General features: G+C 45.3%; 4 protein-coding genes across 4 annotated transcripts; all 4 read left to right on the top strand.

Moving 5' to 3' along the window:
• The first annotated feature begins 163 nt into the window (after nucleotides 1–163).
• LOC136442296 (gastrula zinc finger protein XlCGF57.1-like) lies at nucleotides 164–3,151 on the top strand. Its single transcript, XM_066439075.1, has 2 exons — nucleotides 164–286; nucleotides 1,039–3,151. Exon 2 carries the CDS (start codon nucleotides 1,047–1,049, stop codon nucleotides 2,133–2,135), a length of 1,089 nt encoding a protein of 362 aa, XP_066295172.1. The 5' UTR covers nucleotides 164–286; nucleotides 1,039–1,046; the 3' UTR covers nucleotides 2,136–3,151.
• A 1,058-nt stretch (nucleotides 3,152–4,209) lies between these two features.
• LOC136442285 (zinc finger protein ZFP2-like) lies at nucleotides 4,210–5,976 on the top strand. Its single transcript, XM_066439061.1, has one exon. The coding sequence runs from the start codon at nucleotides 4,214–4,216 to the stop codon at nucleotides 5,645–5,647; it is 1,434 nt and encodes a 477-aa protein (XP_066295158.1). The 5' UTR covers nucleotides 4,210–4,213; the 3' UTR covers nucleotides 5,648–5,976.
• An 809-nt stretch (nucleotides 5,977–6,785) lies between these two features.
• LOC136442272 (zinc finger protein 761-like) lies at nucleotides 6,786–9,329 on the top strand. The gene is made up of 2 exons (XM_066439041.1): nucleotides 6,786–6,912; nucleotides 7,297–9,329. The coding sequence occupies exon 2, from the start codon at nucleotides 7,299–7,301 to the stop codon at nucleotides 9,027–9,029; it is 1,731 nt and encodes a 576-aa protein (XP_066295138.1). The 5' UTR covers nucleotides 6,786–6,912; nucleotides 7,297–7,298; the 3' UTR covers nucleotides 9,030–9,329.
• Nucleotides 9,330–10,393: 1,064 nt separating this feature from the next.
• Nucleotides 10,394–11,188, top strand: LOC136442687 (uncharacterized). Its single transcript, XM_066439630.1, has one exon. The coding sequence runs from the start codon at nucleotides 10,394–10,396 to the stop codon at nucleotides 11,186–11,188; it is 795 nt and encodes a 264-aa protein (XP_066295727.1).
• Nucleotides 11,189–15,260: the final 4,072 nt, after the last annotated feature.

Genomic DNA, 15,260 nt, shown 5'->3' with positions numbered 1-15,260 from the left:
GTCAAATAATCTCAAATAAACCGTAATTTACGATAAAGAAGACATTTTCAAAGGTTTTTAGTACACCGTAGTTTACGGTTATGCAGGAGAAAGTAATCAGTAACTTGGCGGTGGTTGTACTGTGAGCCGTCTTCCGTCTTCAGCCTCGGTAATCAGGTGTGTAACCTTTGACCTTTACCCCTTGTAGCTTTGTTCTCCTGTCCGCCATCTTGAACTGTTCGTGGAGAGTCATATTTCTCTCAAATTTGAGACAAATTTCATCTGACTTCAACGCTGCCTCAACCAGGTAACGTTCCCAACAGATAGCTAAGTGTCCCAAGGCTCCTTTGAACGCAGCAAGGTGTGTCGAGTATGTTTAAATGACCATAACTTTTTGGATTTGTTTATCGGCTTTGATTGCAACTGGGGGAGGGGGCACGTAAGAGTATGACGTGAAGAGACTGGTAGAACTGGGAAGGTCGCGTCATGAACTCACCCATTGAAGAATATTTTAGTTTATTTTAATAGGATAATAGGACTGGTCCTGTGTCTGTTGGGGGGGGGGGGTTCTCTACTAAACTTTGTAGAGTTTAAGCTTTATTATTTATACACAAATAGGTTACGTCCTGTATTTGCATAGATAGATTATTAATCATTATTACGCATATATTCATCATCATCTTCAATACTGCTCAGACCGCCTTACGGCGGATTATTAGCAACTGCGCAAGTGTTAGTAACAGGTGCAATCAAAGGGTAGAAAGGGGGTAGACAAGGACATGTGCAAAGAACTAGACGAGTGAAACTTTTAGTGTTGTTAGTAATTACATATTTACATACGGTATATACAAGGACGGGGGGCAGCTCAATGCAGCGAAGCCCGTCCCAAGTCAGTTTATTCGTTAGGAAGAAGGAATTGATGCTCGGTTGAAGCAGTAGTAGACTTGTTTATTTTCTGCAAAGCTTGCTGGTAGCCTGAGAGCTGAATAGTACAGCTTGATGGACAATTTATAAGTTGTAGGTACACATTATGTTCTAAACTGTCGATTGACTTTCTAGTGTTGGAAATGGACGAGCCAAGCAGTGGGGTTCCTCTTGAAGAACTGGACACCGAGCATCCTGGGAACGAGACAAACAGCAGAGGGAACGAGACTGTCCCGACAGGACAACAGGGCAAGGAGGGTGAGATTCTGTCAGAAGAGACGTGCGGTATCAACCCTCCCCCGCACCAGACCGAAGACTCATCACAATTATTCGCGCAAACTCGAACAGAACATGTACAGATGGACAGTACAATAGCACAAGGTGCTTTGGATGCATCCTGTAGGTGCGAGGTGTGTGGTTTCAGGGTGGCTTACAAGTCTCACTTAACCACACACATGCGTATGCATACAGGGGAGAAACCCTACAAATGTGAACAGTGCGACTATTCTGCTGCATTAAAAAGTAATTTAGACCGACATATGGCTAAGCACACCGGAGAGAAACCCTACATGTGTGGCGAGTGTGGATACAGGACGGCCGACAGAGCTCATCTATCCGTGCATATGAGAAAACATACAGGTGAGAAACCCTACAAATGTGACCAATGTGACTATTCCTCTGCAGCAAAAAGTTATTTGAACAAACACATGGCTAAGCACACTGGAGATAAACCCTTTATGTGTGGAGAGTGCGGGTACAGGACGGAATACAGATCTCGTCTGACAGTACATATGAGGCGTCATACAGGTGATAAACCCTACAAATGTAACCAGTGTGACTATTCTGCTTCGCAGAAAGCGACTTTAGACTACCATATGAGAACACATACAGGTGAGAAACCCTACAAATGTAACAAGTGTAACTATTCTGCTGCTCAGAAAGGCAGTTTAGACCTTCATATGAAAAAGCATACAGGTGAGAAACCCTACAAATGTGACCAGTGTAACTACTCTGCTTCCACGAAAGGTTATTTGGACCGACACGTCATGGCTAAACACACCGGAGACAAACCCTACATGTGTGGGGAGTGTGAGTTCAGGACGGCTTACAGGTGGAACCTATCCGAACATATGAGAATGCATACAGTTGACAAGCGCTACAAATGCGACCAGTGCGATTATTCCACCGTGCGAAAAGGTGATTTAAACAAACACGTGGCTACACACTCGTGACTATTTTGCACCACAAAAAAGCTCTTTAAACCAACAGATGGCTAAACACACTTGAGAGAAACCCTACATGTGCGGGTAAAGGACTGGAAACTCGTATAATCTACACCCACGTAGGAAGAAACGTACTGCAAAGAGACCCTACAAACATGAAAAGTTCGTCACTGTACGACTTGAGATGAGACTTTTTTAGCAAAACAATCATGGAAGGCTGACAACTTAAACACTTTGTTAAGCATGGAAAGATAGTTGAAGAGGGAAGTTGTACTATATGATGACGCACTGATGAATTCAGCCAACTCTTTTATCATGTAGATTAGCCTTTTGAAACCGTAGTTATGTATCAGTAGATGACATACTTTATACATTGTACAATTGTTGTACAGTAACTTTTTGATTTTGATTATAATCATTATAATTATTTTTATTATCATGGCTAACGTTAACAGTCAGACTTCAGTCTGCTACTAACATTTATGGTGTTGACTTTGGTGGAGGCTTGGCTAAGGCAATGACCATGACAGGATACTATTGAACTTGAAGACACTTTTGAAATGTAAAGACAGTCAAGAATTGAAGAAGGTGGAAACAAAAAAAATTAGAAAAACCTTTGACCACAACGAATACTTTACAGCACAAGGGTGCTCCGCCTATAGTTTGCCGCCTATCACAGCATACTAGTGAAATGACCCGAGTTTGTATATTATAAATGTATATAATATGCTCCACCAATGTAGATATATTGAACCACCACTGAAGTTTGAATTTTCTCCATGTCGTTATTGAATAATAGTCGTAGTGTCTTTTTGTAGCATTGTGTCTTTAGTTATGTAGCCTATTTTATTCCACAACTAATATAATTTCGACTTAACAGCAATAATTTATGTTTTGATAAAGTTCAAGTTAATCCAAACGTTTTGAAATTTGAGCATTGTTCTGCTCTTTGAAGTACTGCTGTGCCTTTGTACACTTGTTGTTTCCATGATACTTTCGAATAAAACAAGATTTACACAGACCAACAGATGTGTATTGCCTTTTTGCTAGTCAAATAAACTCAAATAAACCGTAATTTACGATAAAGAAGACATTTTCAAAGGTTTTTAGTACACCGTAGTTTACGGTTATGCAGGAGAAAGTATTAAATAACTTGGCGGTAGTTGTACTGTGAGCCGTCTTCCGTCTTCAGCCTCGGTAATCAGGTGTGTAACCTTTGACCTTTACACCCTGTAGCTTTGCTCTCCCGTCCGCCATTTTGAACTGTTCGTGGAGAGGGTCATATCTCTCTCAAATTTGAGTCAAATTTCATCTGATTTCAACGCTGCCTCAACCAGGTAACATTCCCAACAGATAGCTAAGTGTTCCAAGGCTCATTTGAACGCAACAAGGTGTGTCGAGTATGTTTTAATGACCATAACTTTTTGGATATGTTTATCGGCTTTGATTAGGGGAGGGGACATGTCAGAGTATGGCGTGAAGAGACTGGTAGAACTGGGAAGGCCGCGTCATGAACTCACCCATGCAAGGATATTTTAGTTTATTTTAATAGGATAATAAGACTGGTCCTGTGTCTGTTGGGGGGGGGGGGGGGTTCTCTACTAAACTTTGTAGAGTTTAAGCTTTATTATTTATACGCAAACAGGTTACGTCCTGTATTTGCATAGATAGATTATTAATCATTATTACGCATATATTCATCATCATCTTCAATACTGCTCAGACCGCCTTACGGCGGATTATTAGCAACTGCGCAAGTGTTAGTAACAGGTACAATCAAAGGGTAGAAAGGGGGTAGACAAGGACATGTGCAAAGAACTAGACGAGTGAAACTTTTAGTGTTGTTAGTAATTACATATTTACATACGGTATATACAAGGACGGGGGGCAGCTCAATGCAGCGTCCCAAGTCAGTTTATTCGTTAGGAAGAAAGAATTGATGCTCGGTTAAAGCAGTAGTAGACTTGTTTATTTTCTGCAAAGCTTGCTGATAGCCTGAGAGCTGAATTGTACAGCTTGATGGACAATTTATAAGTTGTAGGTACACATTATGTTCTAAACTGTCGATTGACTTTCTAGTGTTAAAAATGGACGAGCCAAGCAGTGGGGTTCGTCTTGAAGAACTGGACACCGAGCATCCTGGGAACGAGACAAACAGCAGAGGGAACGAGACTGTCACGACAGGACAACCGGACAAGGAGAGTGAGATCCTGTCAAAAGAGACGTGCGGTTTAAACCCTCCCCCGCACCAGATCGAAGACTCATCACAAGTATTCGCGCAAACTCGAACAGAACATGTACAGATGGACAGTATAAAAGCACAAAATGCTTTGGACGCATCCTGTAGGTGCGAGGTGTGCGGTTTCAGGGTGGCTTACAAGTCTCAGCTAACCAAACACATGAGGAAGCATACAGGGGAGAGACCCTACAAATGTGACCAGTGTGACTATTCTGCTTCCCAGAAAGGGACTTTAGACTACCATATGAGAACACATACAGGAGAGAAACCCTACAAGTGTGATCAGTGTGACTATTCTGCTGCCAAGAAAGGTCATGTGGACCAACACGTCATGGCTAAACACACTGGAGACAAACCCTACATGTGTGGGGAGTGCGGGTACAGGACGGCTAGCAGGTCTGCTATATCTCGACATATGAGAACCCATATGAGAACCCATAGAGGTGAGAAGCCCTACAAATGTGACCAGTGCGACTATTCTGCTGCACGGAAAGGGACTTTAAACTACCATATGAGAACACATACAGGTGAGAAACCCTACAAATGTAACCAGTGTAACTATTCTGCTGCACAGAAAGGCAATTTAGACCTTCATATGAAAAAGCATACAGGTGAGAAACCCTACAAATGTGACCAGTGTGACTATTCTGCTGCCACGAAAGGTCATTTGGACCAACACGTCATGGCTAAACACACTGAGGACAAACCCTACATGTGTGGGGAGTGTGGGTACAGGACGGCTTATAGGTCTGGACTTACTGTGCATATGAGAACACATACAGGGGAGAAACCATTTAAATGTAACCGGTGTGACTATTCTTCTGTGCGAAAATGTGATTTGAACAAACATATGGCTAATCACAGCGGAGAAAAACCTTACATGTGTGGAGAGTGCGGCTTCAGGACCGCTGACAGGTCTACCCTAACCAAACATATGAAAAAGCATACCGGTGAGAAACCCTTCAAATGTGACCAGTGTGACTATTCTGCTGCCAAGAAAGGTCATGTGGACCAACACGTCATGGCTAAACACACTGAAGACAAACCCTACATGTGTGGGGAGTGTGGGTACAGGACGGCTTATAGGTCTGGACTTACTGTGCATATGAGAACACATACAGGTGAGAAACCCTACAAATGTGACCAGTGTGACTATTCTGCTGTACATAAAGGCAATTTAGACAACCACATGAGAAACCATACAAATGTGACCAGTGCGACTATGCTGATGCAAGTCATCTTAGCTCGCCACCTAGCACAGCACACGGGTGAAATGCCCTAAATGCACATACATACACTATGTAGATAAGTTACACGACTGAAGTTACGGCCATGTCTTAATTAACTAGTATGATTGTTGAATAACAGTACAATGTATTTTAACCTCTATGTTGTTTATGCAGTCTCGGTCGGGTGTCCACATTGGTAAATAAAATGACTTGAGATTTAATTTTGTGGCAGTTAGGCCGACATTTTTGCGTATTTCCATATATCAAACATTTTTATCCATCTTTTTAGACTCTTCTATAACTTAGTTCTATTATGTTTGTTATTGGTGCAGGCTTGCTCGAGATTCAATCGTGATATTGAATAAAATGACTTAAGATTCAATTTTGTTGCAGTTATCCTTACATCTATCTCGTCTTTCCATATATTATAACTTTTTGTTTTAAAATCCATCCCTATAGTCTCAGGGCTAGGCATGTTATATACTGTAAATGTAAGGTTGCTGCCAGTATGTAGCGGCGCATATACAAATGCTACGTTTGTCACCGGCATTCACCTTTTCTCACAGTTCCCAGCCTGGGAATATTGAAAGATCATCCTGTCAGTAGTGGGAAAGTTTGCACTCTCCACAGAATGATCCTGTGAGCAACAAAACTTTCGCACTATTAATAACTGAATCATCGTAGCTATTGTACAAATTTTCCCTCATTTAAATAGTGCAAATCTAATCTCTATTGACAAGACGATCCTGTCAATAGCATTCATTGACAGGATCGTTTATATTGATGGCCAGTCAAAATATGCCACTGCTTAGAACGTTATGATGGCCATCACAACGCAATCCCGGAAGTATGAGCTAGAAACCACCCAGATTTGAAATGTTTCACCCAAACGAACTGTATCATGGACGTTACCAGCATTGCGCCAGAACAGACGTTCTATCAAGGCAAAAATGACCACCTACCGGCCAATGCAGCTTCATTTGTTTAAAACCAAGAAAAAAGCACGTTATTGTAATATTTGATTATGTTTGTTCACGTACTTTTTTTCTCGTCGTGTTTGAAAAATGTACAAGGCACTGCAAATACAACGTACAAAAGCATTATCGCGACTCATGCAGTACAGTCGGTAATTTGCTGTTTCACTGGGGTAATCAGGTACGTGAACTTTGACCTTTCGCCAGGGAAGTACTGACCCGTGATTGCGCTTGTCCGCCATTTTGACTAGCGACACAAAGGCCCCTCTGTAAATCTAAGACGTTTAAACGGTTTTTCAAGGCAATTCAACTCTCTGACTCCCCGCAGGTATAACAAAATACAGGTAAGACGTTTGTTGATTAACCACTGAGAAACGTGAGGAATACGGAAGTATTTTGGGGGGCGAATCTTACGGTGGTTTTCAATGTGTGTGTGTGGGGGGGGGGGCATAGAGAATGCAACGTGTTTAGCACACGAACTAGCGATCTCAATTCCATAACGTTTCACTCCATAGATACATTTGCCATGCATCCTAGGGCGTAGGACCGTGAACCAAGATTACAGATTTGGGATCCCTGATAAGATATCAATAACCAAAGGAACAATGGAATCCTCCAAGAATATTGCGTGTCGACTGAGCTGTGATTTAATTACGAACTCTTCCAGGACAAGGCGATATGGAAACGTTTTCAATGTTTCTAAAACTTTGTCATTTTATTGTTGTTAGCAATGGACGAGAGACGCTATGAGATGGGAACTGAACACCCTGGGAACGAGGCAAACAGCAGCGAGGCCCCGGCAACAGACGCGGGAAGACAACAGGACCAGGAAGAGGACATTCCATGTGAGGAAGCGAGTGGGATAAAGTCTGTACATCCTCCTTTACATTTACAGGATCGAACAGAAAATAAGTGCAGACTTGCGGTGAAACGTACTGGGGATAAAGGATCCACGGAATGTGACCACATGACGGATGAAACGTCTAACATATCAACAAATAAGAGAAAAAATATCGGTGAGAAAAGTTTTAAATGTGAGCAGGGCGACCACTCTGTAGCAAGGAAAGACGCTTTAGACCAACACACGGCACACCTCGCCGTTGCAAAGCCTTACATGTGTGAGGAGTGTGGATACAGGACGGCAAAAAGGTCTCACTTATCCCGGCATATGAGAAAACATACAGATGAAAAACCTTACAGATGTGATCAGTGTGACTTTTCTACCAAGTGGAAGACCTGTCTCGATAATCACATGGTGAAACACACTGGGGGAAAACCCTACACGTGTGAAGAGTGCGGGTATAGGACAGCAAAAAGGTCTCACATATTGCAACATACCAGGAAACATACAGATGAAAAACCTTACAGTTGTGATCAGTGTGACTTTTCTTCCAAGTGGAAGCTCAGTCTCGATAATCATATGATGAAGCACACTGGAGAAAAACCCTACATGTGTGGGGAGTGCGGGTTCAGGACAGCAAAAAGGTCTCACTTATCCCGGCATATGAGAAAACATGCAGATGAAAAACCTTACAGCTGTGATCAGTGTGACTTTTCTACCAAGTGGAAGCCCAGTCTCGATAATCATATGATGAGACACACTGGAGAAAAACCCTACATGTGTGGTGAGTGCGGGTACAGGACGGATTACAGGTCTAACCTAACTGTACATATGAGAACACATACAGGTGAAAAAATGTACAAATGTGAGCAGTGCGACTATTCTACTGCACGAAAACACGATTTAGACCGACACATGGCTAAACACACTGGGCATTCTGGGAACGAGACTAACAGCAGAGTGAAGGAGACTGGCATGACAGAAGGACGTGACAAAGAAACGTGTGGTATTTACCCTTCACCGCCCGACAAGGAAGACCCGTCACAGATAAACGTACAAAATAACCCAGGACAGATTGAAAGGCAAATAGCACAAGATGCTTTGGAAGAATCCCACGGATGCGAGGTGTGCGGTTTCAGGATGGCTTATAAGTCTCAGCTAACTAGGCATATGAGGAAGCATACAGGCGAGAAGCCATTCAAGTGTGACCAGTGTGACTACTCTGCTGCACAGAAAGGCACTTTAGACCACCATATGAGAACCCATACTGGTGAAAAACCCTACAAATGTAACCAGTGCGACTATTCTGCTGTGCAGAAAGGCCAGCTGGCCCTTCACATAGCAAAACACACTGGTGAAAAACCCTACATGTGTGGAGAATGCGGATACAGGACAGCCAACAGGTCTACCCTAACCGAGCATATGAGACGGCATACTGGTGAGAGACCCTTCAAATGTAACCAGTGTGACTTTTCTGCTGCAAAGAAAGGCACTTTAAACCAGCATATGAGAAAGCATACACGTGAGAAACCCTACAAATGTGACCAGTGCAGCTACTCTGCTGCAAAGAAAAACAATTTAGTTTGCCACCTAGCACAACACACTGGTGAAAGGCCGTAAATGCACATACATATACGTGTAGATAAGTTACACAACTGGAGTTGCGTCCATGTCTTGATTTACTATGATTGTTGCATAACATTACAATGTATTCTAACTTCTATGTTTTTGATGTAGTCTCACTCGGGTGTCCACATTTAGAAAGAGAATTTGCTTAATCAATTTTGTGGCAGTTAGGCCGACATTTTTGCGTATTTCCATATATCAAACATTTTTATCCATCTTTTTAGACTCTTCTATAACTTAGTTCTATCTATGTTATTGGTGTAGTCTTGCTCGAGATTCAATCTTGATATTGAATTAAATGACTTATAAGATTCAATTTTTTGCCGTTATCCTTACATTAATCTCGTCTTTTCAAATATTATAACTTTTTTGTTTTAAAATCCATCCCTTTAGTCTCAGGCTAGGTATGTTATATACTGTAAAAGTAAGGTTGCTGCCAATATGTAGTCGTGTATATACAAATACCACGTTTATTACAGGCATTCACCTTTTCTCACAGTTCCCATAGCCTGGGAATATTGAAATATTATCCTGTCAGTAGTGGGAAACTTTGCACTGTTTACAGAATGACCCTGTCAACAACAGAACTTTGTCACTATTAATAACTGAATCATCCTATCTATCTAGTGCAAATTTCCCACAATTGAATAATGCAAATCTAACCTGCTAGTTAATAAATAATTCTAATCTCTATTGACAGGATGATCCTGTCAATAGCACATTTCTATTGACATTTTTTTTTCTTATTGTTTGCCAGTCAGAAGCCAAAATATGTCACTTATTAAAGTAAAGCTAGAAACTGGCCAGATTCTGAATGCACTCGTCCAAGGATCTAGGATGGTGCTTCAAATTTTAGCAACAGTTAATCGGAGCTGTAAAATGTACGAAGTTTGAAATAAAAAAGCAACTACGTCCAGGTGTGTATTCAACAACAGGACACTGCAACTACAGCAAACAAACATTATCTCGACTCATTCAGTACAGTCGGTTATTTTCTGTTTCACTTGGGTAATCAGGTAGGTAACCTTTGATCTTTCACTGGAAGAAGAGCTGACCCGTCACTACTGTAACCAGGTTTAGGAGGTCAGGGGTCAGCCCTGATCGAGGCCCCGGATGTTGAAGTTAGTTGCGTTGCGTTGGGGCAAGTTCAAGCAAGTTGTTACGGTTCAGTTTAGTTTAGAGCGTGCACGCTTAGCGATAGTTAGGTTCGAGTTCGACAACATAATCCATCACGAAGTTCCACCTTCTGTAGAGCCCACGGATACGAGGTAAGGACGATCAATACCTTGTTACATTGGTGTCAGAAGTGAACAGAAGAATCTGGAACGCGCGTCGGACAAAGAACAAAGAAACTCAAGATGGCGGCGACACGTGCAGAAATCAAACTCGCCAAGTTCTCAGGCCGTAACCTAAATTTCGGCTCGTGGTATAGGCAGTTTGCTCGCCTGGCCAGATTGCAACAATGGAAAGTAGAAAGTTACCCAATGTACCTCATGCTACATTTGGAGGGTCCGGCTCTAGAGTACGCCGAGAGTTTGGGTGACAAGTTGACAAATGACGTGGAAAATTTGCACACGGTGTTATCAGACAGGTTTGGGGCCGGGGAAAGGAAGCAAACCTCGCTCGACGAGCTACTGCACTTTCACAGGAAGGTAGGAGAGACACTACTCGACTATGAAATGCGACTGAGGTCATTGTTGCAGTACGGGCACCCCAAAACAGATGTAGCGGAGAGGGAGAAGATGGGGGTCAATTATTTCATTACCGGTCTGCAGCCCTCTAGGCTGGCAGAGAGGTTGGGCGACATTTTCCCTCGGCCGAATAATCTGAGAGACATCCGCCGGGCCGCAGCACAGCTGGAGGGTACGGAGAGCACTACGGTGCACATGGTCGCTAGCAATAGCAGGGAGGAGGAGCTAGAAGAAAGGGTGGCCCGGCTGGAGAGCCGAGTAGAGGGCATGGCGGGTTGCCTGACCCGAATTGAAGACGCAGTAACGAGGAGCGACACCGGAGTTCGTACCCCAAGCAACCCGGGAAATGACAACAACAACAACGGAAACAAGGCTGGTGGTAGGGACTACATCTGTTTCAACTGTGGTGGCCGTGCGCACATGGCAAGGAACTGCCCCAGCCCGAAGAAGTCGTCAAACTAGGGGGCGCTGGGGTGGGGGGTGACACACTAGCGCATATTAAGGAGTCACCCCAGAACAGTAAGTTGAATGATTCTTCTGATTGTGCCCATGATAATGAGGATGTTGAAGACAATGATCATGAAGATTGTGAAGCCAGGGAAATCAAGCAACTGTTATATTTAAATCTGGACATGTGGAATCAAAATTTGAATGCATTGGTAGATTCAGGTGCGGGGCCATCTTGTGTTGATAGCTCAGTTTGGGAAAAGGGTGGTAAAGTGCCCTTAAAGAATTGCTGGCAGAGTTTCGTAGCAGCGGGAGGTGGTGTACTTAAAGTGCTTGGTTCCGTGGAGGTGAGGATAAGGGTGCATGGTGCGGAGATCAAGAGGAAGGTCTATGTCGTTCACGGCTTGCAGGAGAGATGTATCCTGGGAATGGACTTTATGAGGTCAGTCAGAGCCGTAGTTGACACCGTAGGAGAGACCATCTCTGTCCGAGGCAGACCATGCCCCTTACAAGTCCTGTCCATTCGCCCCAATGTCTGCAGGGTGAGTTTAGCGGAAGATGTTACCCTCCCGGGACGTCATGAAGTCGTCGTACCTGGATGCATACAAGATGCAAACCCTGGATGGGGAGGTTTTCTGTCTGCTGTGTTCGAACCCAACAGTTTGGAAGGGAAAGACAAAGTCGTGTGTGCCAGAACCGTGGTGACGCCGACCGAGGGGTCCGTACCAGTAAGGCTGGTCAACACGTCGCCAGAGCCAGTGACATTACGGCGTGGTTCCAAGGTCGGACAGCTGACTCCTATGGATGGAGGGGAGGCTGAGGAAGTTGTACTGCCGCCAGCTGGCAAAGGTAGAACCAAGAGACGCACAAGGGCACAGCAAGTGTTGACGCTGAGGGGTCTGGCCACCAAGAGTTCTACTCCCGAGGCAGGAGAGGTGGATCGCATCCTGTCAGACCTTGGTCTGGACAGGAAGGACTTGAGCACAGACCAGCGGCGGCGTGTGTATAGGACAGTTGATCGATTTCAACATGTGTTCTCACGTGGACCGCTGGACTTGGGAAGAACTGACAAGGTCAAACACAAGATTGACACCGGTAGTGCCAGGCCAGTGAAACTTGCACCTAGACGGTACTCACCCCACCAGCGAGAAGAGATGGCGCGCTGCCTCCAGGGCATGCGAGAGATAGGCATCATCAGGGAGTCACATTCTCCCTGGGGAGCTCCTGTAGTCTTGGTAAAGAAACCTGATGGGTCAACCCGATTCTGTGTGGACTACAGAAAGCTCAATGACTGTACACTGAAGGATGCATATCCCCTACCTAGGATAGACGACGCCCTGGACGCTTTGGGGGGAGCAAAATTCTTCAGTACCCTTGATCTGGTGAGCGGTTACCACCAAGTAGAAGTAGAGGAAAGTAGCAAAGAGAAGACAGCGTTCACTACACCTCTAGGATTGTGGGAGTTCAACACCCTTCCCATGGGCCTTTGCAACTCTCCCGCGACATTTGAACGGCTTATGGACTTAGTCTTGGCTGGACTCTGCTGGTCCTCCTGTCTTGTTTACCTCGATGATATTATAGTCTTTGGCCGTACGTTTGAAGAGCATTGGGATCGACTTGAGGCTGTCTTGCAGCGCCTACAAGATGCAGGGCTGAAGGTCAAGACTACCAAGTGTCAACTGCTGAGAGAGAAGGTGTCTTTCCTGGGACATGTAGTGAGTGAACAGGGGGTAGAGACAGAACCAAAGAAAGTAGAGGCCGTCAAAACCTGGCCGATCCCAAGTAACAGGGGAGAGCTCCGATCGTTCTTGGGCTTTTGCTCTTACTACAGGAGGTTTGTGAGAAACTTTTCAGGTATCGCGGCACCGTTATACCAGCTGGCCAACGACCGAGAGGGGAACTTTGAGTTCAGAGAGGAGGAAAAGGGGATTTTCAGGCAGTTACAAAGAGAACTCACCACAGCCCCGGTCCTAGCCTTCCCCGATTTTCACAAGAAATTCATCTTAGACACAGATGCGTCAGATCGGGGACTGGGAGCTGTACTGTCGCAAGAAGTCAACGGTTGTGAACACCCTATAGCCTACCACAGTCGTACGCTGAGCAAAGCTGAACGGAAGTATTGCACCACCAGGAAAGAGCTGCTTGCTCTCGTTAACTCTGTATGGCATTTCAGACACTATTTGTTAGGTTGCGAGTTTACTGTTCGTACCGACCACCACGCCCTAAAATGGCTGATGACATTTAAGGAGCCTGAGAATCAAGTAGCACGTTGGCTGGAGACGTTAGCGTCATTCTCATTCACGGTCCAGCACAGAGCTGGGAAGAAACATGGCAATGCGGACGGGTTGTCCCGGATTCCCTGCCGACAGTGCGGCCTAGAAGATGCCCCGACAGATGGCGTGATGTCAGTCCAGGTTGCTTCAGACCCCCCTGAGGTACTTGTACCTTTTGCAGCCGGTCAGGATATCAAGCAACAGCAGGCCGACGATCCTGAGATAAGCCCAGTGCTGTTAGCCGTGGAGAGCGGAGACTAGACTGAACAACCCTCCCCACTCGGGAAAGAAGGCTTGCGCTATTGGAATGACCGAGAGAGGATGGAGGTCAAAGAGGGGGTGTTGTACCGGAGATTGTATGCTGATAACACAGACACCTCCTATCGGCTCCAGCTCGTCGTGCCCAAGACTCTGAGGGAACAGGTGCTCAGGGAATGCCACGGAGGTATTCTGAGTGGGCACCTAGGGGTGGATAAAACCCTTCTAAGAATGCGAGAACGGTTCTTTTGGTACGGGATGGCTACCGATGTCGAGCTACATGTGAAGGGATGTTCAGAGTGTGCCAAGAGAAAGACAGGGTCCCGGCGAAGAAGGGCACCATTAGTTCCCTCATCCCCAGGATTCCGGTGGGAGAGGGTGGCCATGGACTTTATGGGACCCTTCCCAGAGACCCCGAAGGGAAATAAACACATATTGGTAATATCTGATTATATGACGAAATGGGTGGAAGCTGTAGCGTTACCAGATCAAAAGGCGACGACCGTGGTGCGAGCATTGATTGATACATGGATCACCAGGTTCGGTGTGCCCTACCAGCTGCACAGTGACCAAGGGAGAGACTTTGATTCACAGATTGTCCACACATTATGCCAGGAGCTGGGAATTAAGAAGACAAGAACTACGGCATATCACCCAGAGGGTGATGGCATGGTCGAGCGATTTAATAGGACGGTCTGTCAGATTCTTACCATGTATGTGAATGACTCTCACACTGACTGGGATGCCCGCCTTCAGTCAGCCTTGTTCGCCTACCGTACCAGTGTCCACTCCAGCACAGACTACACTCCATTCTTTCTCACCTATGGTGAGGAAGCAAGGGTACCAGCCGACGTCATGTGGCCTGTGGACAGGCCAGAGCCAGCTGGAGGGATAGACGTTCAGGCACAGGGGGTGAGAGAAGAATTGGATATGGCTTACAGAAGAGCTAGACAGAACATGGAAACGGCACATAGGCGCCAAAAGGATGTGTATGACAGAAAATGCCACGGAGGAGGCTTCTCCGTGGGGGACCAAGTTTGGCTGTCTATTCCAGCCGTCCCGAGAGGATTGAGCAAGAAGTTCTTCCCAAAATGGAAAGGACCCTACAGAGTGGTGACACGGATGTCAGATGTTACCTATAGAGTCCAGCGAGTGGGAGGACGACAGAGGGTCGTAGTGCACTTCAACAGGCTCAAGGAGTACCATGTGCAAGAGCCGGAAGAGGAAACTGGAGCGAGAGCAGAAGATTCTTTGACAGATGAGTTACCTGCCGAGGAGACTCCAGCTGAGGATTTAGACGCAGAGTCGCTGCAGGATTGGGTGCAGTGTGACTCCTGCGACAGCTGGAGAAGGATAACAGCACATGAAGCTGCTGAGATAGATCCAGACGGAGAGTGGTACTGCTCAATGAACGAAGACCAGAGTCAAAATGTGTGTGACGCTCCAGCACCCACTACAACCCGCTCCCGACGCCGGGGGAGACCCCCGGATAGATTGGGATTCTAAGACACGAGGACGTGTCTTCATAGGAGGGAGGACAGTGTAACCAGGTTTAG

The sequence above is a fragment of the Branchiostoma lanceolatum genome, chromosome 9 (assembly GCF_035083965.1).
Source record: "Branchiostoma lanceolatum isolate klBraLanc5 chromosome 9, klBraLanc5.hap2, whole genome shotgun sequence".
Lineage (NCBI taxonomy): Eukaryota > Metazoa > Chordata > Leptocardii > Amphioxiformes > Branchiostomatidae > Branchiostoma > Branchiostoma lanceolatum.
This window is presented reverse-complemented; position numbering and strand designations above follow the sequence as displayed.

Excerpts from the sequence above, each read along its gene's own strand:
- LOC136442296 (XM_066439075.1), top strand. The coding sequence starts at position 1,047 with ATGGACGAGCCAAGCAGTGGGGTTCCTCTTGAAGAACTGGACACCGAG.
- LOC136442285 (XM_066439061.1), top strand. The coding sequence starts at position 4,214 with ATGGACGAGCCAAGCAGTGGGGTTCGTCTTGAAGAACTGGACACCGAG.
- LOC136442272 (XM_066439041.1), top strand. The coding sequence starts at position 7,299 with ATGGACGAGAGACGCTATGAGATGGGAACTGAACACCCTGGGAACGAG.
- LOC136442687 (XM_066439630.1), top strand. The coding sequence starts at position 10,394 with ATGGCGGCGACACGTGCAGAAATCAAACTCGCCAAGTTCTCAGGCCGT.